The sequence below is a fragment of the Phoenix dactylifera genome, chromosome 1 (assembly GCF_051530095.1).
Source record: "Phoenix dactylifera cultivar Ajwa chromosome 1, Ajwa_hap1_PhDact_Kaust_v1.1, whole genome shotgun sequence".
In the NCBI taxonomy this organism is placed as follows: Eukaryota; Viridiplantae; Streptophyta; class Magnoliopsida; order Arecales; family Arecaceae; genus Phoenix; species Phoenix dactylifera.
Genome location: NC_143190.1, coordinates 30,999,276 through 31,005,951, shown reverse-complemented (window position 1 = coordinate 31,005,951; position 6,676 = coordinate 30,999,276). Strand labels below are relative to the sequence as shown.

At 42.3% G+C, this 6,676-nt stretch overlaps 1 protein-coding gene across 4 annotated transcripts; it reads left to right on the top strand.

Moving 5' to 3' along the window:
- The first annotated feature begins 1,247 nt into the window (after nucleotides 1-1,247).
- Nucleotides 1,248-6,381, top strand: LOC113461453 (putative disease resistance protein RGA3). 4 transcript variants are annotated; one of them, XM_039121123.3, is made up of 3 exons: nucleotides 1,248-4,618; nucleotides 5,502-5,870; nucleotides 5,998-6,381. In XM_039121123.3, exon 1 carries the CDS (start codon nucleotides 1,381-1,383, stop codon nucleotides 4,540-4,542), a length of 3,162 nt encoding a protein of 1,053 aa, XP_038977051.3. In that variant the 5' UTR covers nucleotides 1,248-1,380; the 3' UTR covers nucleotides 4,543-4,618; nucleotides 5,502-5,870; nucleotides 5,998-6,381. The 4 variants fall into 4 exon arrangements, with proteins under 4 accessions (XP_038977051.3, XP_089786643.1, XP_038977052.3 ...); XM_089930517.1 differs by having other exon boundaries at nucleotides 1,280-4,618; nucleotides 5,802-5,870; XM_039121124.3 differs by having other exon boundaries at nucleotides 1,280-4,618; nucleotides 5,783-5,870.
- Nucleotides 6,382-6,676: the final 295 nt, after the last annotated feature.

Genomic DNA, 6,676 nt, shown 5'->3' with positions numbered 1-6,676 from the left:
ACTTGTGCGACATTACTGTACATTATATGATTATAGTGAGAAGGAAGGGTTGGGGTGGGAATTATTCAATAGTAGTGACAAAGTAGGACCATTCAAATTGTGCTCCTGTTTCAAAGTAATGGCAATTAATTGTGGTAGTTTGTCTAGTTCGCCATGGCATCATAACCCATCAGGTTTTGGTTTACATGCTGTCTATGCCGACCTTTCAAGTATATTAGCTTCAAAGTGATATGGATGCATGTTTGGAAGAAGCAGGCTGGCCCAGTTTTGTCAATCTTATGTCAATTGAAAAGTGATTTCTATATTGGCAAATGAAATGTGTTAATTTTGTGAAAAACAATAATTCTTCCATGGGCATCATGTAAGTTGAGATTTTTTTACTTTCGTACCTTCAATGACCTGTACATGCAATAGTAACATGGCTGCAGCTGATATGGGCAACAAGCAGAATTATCTCTGTAAGCTTTCCAAGAACATCAGGAGGGGGAACATCTGTTGGTGGAGCTGGAACGATTCAAATTTCGAATTAGCACACTATTGTTTAAGGTCCCCTGCTTTGAAGATGATAAAATGAAAACAACAGCTGATTTATATTTTTTGTGAAATTTTCTTTTTCTCGTTTGTTACAGGAATCGGCAAAAGTCAAACAGATGTCATGTGGTAGCTCCCTTAAATGCTTCGTTTTTTCCTGCAGGATGGAACTCTAAAACCTTATTCCCAGCATATGCGCTATGGTGATCAGCTGCAACCAGCAGAGATGAGATAAATTATTTCTTCTTAATGTATCATAAAGATGATTATATGTATCTATCATGTGTTCTACGACTGTAATCATCGAAGGGACAGCAGCTAGTGGGCATGAGAGAGCTCTGTTCTCTTATCCGTCTTCCTTCATTTTCTATCGTTCCTTCACTTCTGTTCTCTTTCCAGCGGTGCCGTGCTGACAGGCTCTATTGGATGGTGGGAAAGAGTGGCTAGAAATTTCATTTTGGAAAATCGAGTCGAGTTTGGATCCTGTATTCCTGTTGTTCGTGTTTTGTGCCGTACAGCACTCCGTAGCTGCCACGTGAGCTATTTGTCTCGATGATTGATGATGTGGCGCAGTAGAATTTTCTTCGGTGCAAGCACGCACCGCAGTGGATCCAGTTGGAGTCAATGCCGTGGACACGATGCCTTGGAGTCAATGCCGTGGACACGATGCCTTGTCTCACGGCTCATATTTTTAGCCCATTGAAAATTGGTGGATAGGGACTGGAGCGGAGAGGCCGCAAGCAGTCTCTATTAGATTCCATTTCATATTAGATTCCTGCATCGATGCCCGACCCTGATCGCCGGTAGCTCTCTTCCTTTGCTCCCAGTCCCAACTAGTCTAGGAAGAAGATGGCGATGATATTGGAGGCCTTCGTCTCCAGTTTTGCTGAACTACTGGTCGAGTCGGCGAAGAAAGAGGTTGACATGCTCTTGGGTGTGCCAAGCGAGATCAAAAAGCTCCAGAACAAGCTCCGTAAGATCAGCAAACTCCTTGCCGATGCCGAGAGGAAGAGGATCAATGATGAGGCCGTGGATGACTGGCTCAAGGAGCTCAAGGATTTCATGTACGACGCTGATGACATCCTCGACCTGTATCGCATCGAGGCCGACAAGTGTTGTGAAGGTTCTTCCTCCACTTCTTCGGTATGCTTCCCCTTCCCCCTTCTCTCTTGCATCAGAAAGCCTCTGGTTGCTCATGAGATTGGCACGAAAATTAGAGGACTCAATCTGAAGCTTGAGGAAATTTGGAAGGGGAGGTCTGATCTCAATCTTGTTGAACTCGCTTCCCATGACAAGCAGCCAGTGACATCTCAAAGTAGTCGCATGACATCTCCTGTAGGTGAGATTGATATTGTAGGATCTGAAATTGAAGAGCACACTCAGAGCTTGGTTGATTCGCTAATTAAGGATGACGGACGGAGAAACATTCTTGTTTTCACAATTGTGGGTGCGGGGGGGATTGGTAAGACCACACTTGCTAGAAGGATATATAATGACCAGAGGATTCAGGAGGAGTTCTCAGTGAAGAAGTGGGCGTGTATATCGCAAGAGTTTGATGAGATAAATTTGCTGAGAGATATCTACGACGGAAACAAGAATGAGCTTGCCCGGGGTCAGAGTAAGTCCTCGCTTGAGCCCGAAGTCGAGAGCAGTCTTAGGGGTAAGAAGTTGTTTCTTGTCCTTGATGATCTTTGGACCGCAAAGGTTTGGTGTGGCTTGTTATGTAACACAGTAAAAAGTTGTGCTGCTGGCAGTAGGATCCTTGTCACTACAAGAAATGAACAGATCGCGAAGCAGATGATGGCAGTGCACACCCATCACGTCCACAAACTGTCTTCAGAGGATAGTTGGTCATTGCTCTGCAAGAAGGTGGTCTTGACAGGAGAGGAGGGAGAGATCCAGCATCTCAAGGACATAGGGATGGAGATTGTTAAGAAATGTGATGGCCTTCCTCTAGCCATCAAAGCGGTTGCAGGGGTTCTATGCACGAAGGAGAAGACCAGGAGAACTTGGAATGGAGTTCTTGAAAGCACTGCATGGTCCTCATCCGGGCTTCCTGAGGAGGTTAAGGGAGCATTATATTTGAGTTACGAAGACCTACCAAGCTATCTGAAGCAATGTTTTATATACTGCTCATTGTTTCCTGAAGACTGCATAATCAATATGGATACTATTACTCGACTTTGGATTGCTGAGGCATTTGTGAAAGCTGAGGGGAGTTCGACTGTTGAAGAGACAGCAGAAGAGTACTATAGAGAGTTAATTATGCGGAATCTTCTGCAGCCATATGCGGAATCTAATAAAGATCGAGGTGAATTCCAGATGCATGACCTCTTGCACTGTCTTGCTCAGTATCTGGCACGAGATGAGAGCTCGGTTGTTAGGAAGGGACATGAAGCAGGCAGCAGTAACGGGCCGATGAAGCTACGTCGGGCATACGTAAGAGGCCGTGAAACAACGGAAATCTTTGATGTGTTAGTAAAACAGGACTCGCTGAGAACTCTAATATGGAGAGGGACTCAGATGTCTGAGACCCAGATAGATGTTGTTTTTAATAAAATTTCTCGTTTAAGATTGCTGGATCTGGTTTTCTCATATATTCAAAGGTTGCCGGATTCTTTGGGGAACCTCAAACACCTAAGGTACCTAAATATGTCGTCGTCCCAGATAAGTGTCATGCCGGAAAGCATAGGGAATCTCAGAAATTTACGATACTTGAATATCTCATGCACCAAGATAAGCGTGATACCAGAAAGCATAGGAAATCTCACAAATCTCCAGTACTTGACTGTCAACTTCTGTTGGTCCCTTTCTCGCCTTCCCAACAGTATCGTGAATTTACACAACCTTAGGAGCCTCGATCTTTTTGAGACGGGGGTGGTGGGGATGCCCGCGGGGCTAGGGAGGCTTCAAAATCTTCAACTACTACGTGGATTTAACTGCACGATGAAAGAATTGAGATCTCTCTCGTGTCTCACGGATCTCTCAATCAATAAGTTGGAGTGCATATCCAGCAGCTCTGAGGCAAAAGCAGCCGAAATTGGAAACAAATCCAAGCTTTGGTCACTCGAGCTGAGATGCACGCTAAGCCTTCAACCCACTGAGGAGGAGATGAGGAGAATCGAGGAGGTGTTTGAAGAGCTCCACCCTCCTCCCTGCCTGGAACGACTGAGCATTGCGTGTTACTTCGGCCGTGAGTTCTCAAAGTGGATGGCAGAGACATCTTCATCAACATCAATTCTTTTTCCACATTTGAGGCGGTTGGAGCTACACTATTGCAATTATTGTGAGCAGCTTCCACCTTGTGGGTTGCTCCCTCATCTAGAATTTCTCCACATCGAGGGTGCTGCATCAGTCATAGACGTTGGACCTGAATTTTTGGTCGGCGGTAGAGCAAGAGTAGATTCTTCCAAGTGTGCATTCCCCAAGCTGGAGACACTAGAGTTCAAATATCTGCGTAATTGGCAGGAATGGAATTGGGACAAAGGCACACAAGCAATGCCATGCCTAAAGCACCTGCACCTTCTACTCTGCCCCAAGTTGAAGGCTCTTCCCGAGGGTCTCCTGCTCCACGCAACCTCCCTGACAACATTGAGGATCTGTCATGCCGGCAGCCTAACGACAATTCAGAACCTCCGTTCGCTCAAAGAATTGAATATATTGAAAAATCCCAACCTGGAGAAAGTTTCAGACCTTCCTGCGCTCGCAACCCTCGAGGTTAAGGACTGCCCGAAATTGCAAGTGATGGAGAATCTTCAATCCTTGAAAAGGATGAAACTGGTCGATTATGAAATGAAATCGCTCCCGTCATGCTTACTGAAAGGAGTACATATGGCTCATCTGGAGAAGCTGGAGATCTGGTGCAGCTCAGAACTCAAGACAAAAATTTGCCAAAGGGCCAGCCCAGAGTGGCAAATAATCCAAGGCATCCAGCAGGTGCGTGTATATATACTCAAGATGATGAATCGGTGCATGCCTTCTATAACAAGTCGCCCTACAGTTTCACTATAAATTTCGACAACACCGCCACCAGCAGCAGTGGCACTGCTCTCTAATCAATTTCAACCATGGTTTCTGTTCTTTCCAGGTATACAACTTTGCTTAACCTGTCTTCAATTTATCGCTCTTTTCTTTATGTCCTTTCAAGATAGGATGTATTCATCTATCCTAGCAGCAGCTTATGAGATATTTACATTGCAATAGCAGCCAGCTGAGCCCTTTATTTCCTTGATACATGTTTTAAAGTTTATTTTGATTGATTCTAATAATGGGAAAAGTTTTCTAGACTTATTTTTCCAAGGAAAAATTTGATAGAATTGTTAGGCAGAGCATCTAAAAGAACTAGAAGAATAGGGATTCTATGCTTCTTTTTAGCCAACGTACTTAGCAATTAGATCTTTATTTATTTATTCTTTTTCTTTTTGGCTACCGATAACAACATCAGTTCTTGTGGATTTGGTTTCTAATGACATGCAGCAACTGGAAACTGCAAATTATTATCTATATCAGAGAAGCCTCAAAAACTTTGCTGCTGTTTAGTTCCTACAACCAGGGTTGTCTAACCTCAAAAATATGCTCTTCTTATTGTTGTTTCAGCTAAAAATAAATTTCATTTTAATAATTTCCACATATTGTTGATAAATTCCGGTAGAAGCTGATTGTCCTTTTATTCCACATCTTAAATTTGCAGCATTTACGACAATTCCTGTTGGATTTACTTGCTATATGCACCTCCGTTACTGATATAAGGAATACTTAATTTCATGCAATTCAGTTATCTATATGTATCTCTAGCCCATTGGTCCAGAACCTTAGTAGAATGATGGTTGTTTATGCTTCCATCTTCAGAGTTCAGAATGATATAAGTACTAGCAGAACTATCATTTATTGTACCGTTTTGATGCTTAATCCTGTAGCTTATATGATCTTGTTTCTTTGCCCTGCGAACTGGTTCCGGAAATGCAAAGCAGGAATGGGAAATTTATGGGTTGACAAGAATGAGAACTGGGAAGCTATGAATCTATGACCGCCTGAAAAGCTAAAATTGTCGTAGCCCAAATTTCTTAGAAGGACTAATAGAAAGTTATTAATGGAGTAGCTTTTTGTCAGGTCATATTTCTTATGACCCCAATGCCTTTTTTGCTCCTCACGTAATTTTTCACAGTGGATGACAGTTACAAAATTTTGACTGTCTTTGTCAATTGCTTGATAGATGACTAATATCACATCTTTATGATTTAAATGTATCAAGTTGTTGCAATGGGAAACAGAGGAATGTATCAAGCTGAGGATGACCAGTATAATGGCTTCCATGGATGAACTCTCCAAACTTTCTTCAGGTAAGCATTTGGACTTCTGCCCACGAAGATTATTGATAATAAAAGATGACTTGTCTAGTAGTATTCCATATTTGTTCATTAGTTTTTATTTAACAGTCTTTGTTCCTCTTCAATCTCGATGGTGCAGGATTTTTGGTTACATGCAATGCATGGGGAAGCTAGCATGAATCACTAGCACGCTTCAGGAGACTCCAATGAAGCTCTACTTTTTTGGGCAATTCAATTATCTTTATTTACTCTTTTCTCAATCAGCATAGGATATTAAATGTTCTTCCTCATGCAATTTGTAGCATTTTGGAATTATGAGAACAGAGTGCAGCCACAGGCCTATGGAGGCATTATTTTGACTAGAGTTTTAGGGGATTTTGTAAGTTTAGATTTGTTTATAAAAAAAAAAATCCAAGATGTACCCCAACAAACTACAAAACTTGCCTGTTTGTAGCAGATGGGAGAGAAATATTCTAGCAAGTATTCCACTATAAGATTTTTGACTCACCTAGTCTTGTTGCAAGTTCATAGCACTCATATGTCCAAAGGTCAGATACAGACTATTAAGTCCAATTTACTGATATCTTTCCCTTGCTAAAATGTTATGCTGCTCGAGTTCTGATGTCCTTGGGGTGTCCTCTGATGGCGAGACTTCTCAAAATGAATGCTTGTTCTTGTGGCCTGATAAGATGGCGTTCTTGTTTCACTCCAAACGTTTGGATGAGAATGTTTGAAAATCTCATTTCAGTTAAATGATTTGGATGTTCCCAACTGCTCCAACCATGAAAGAATTTCAAATCTTCGTTCATTGGTGACTC

Excerpts from the sequence above, each read along its gene's own strand:
- LOC113461453 (XM_039121123.3), top strand. The coding sequence starts at position 1,381 with ATGGCGATGATATTGGAGGCCTTCGTCTCCAGTTTTGCTGAACTACTG.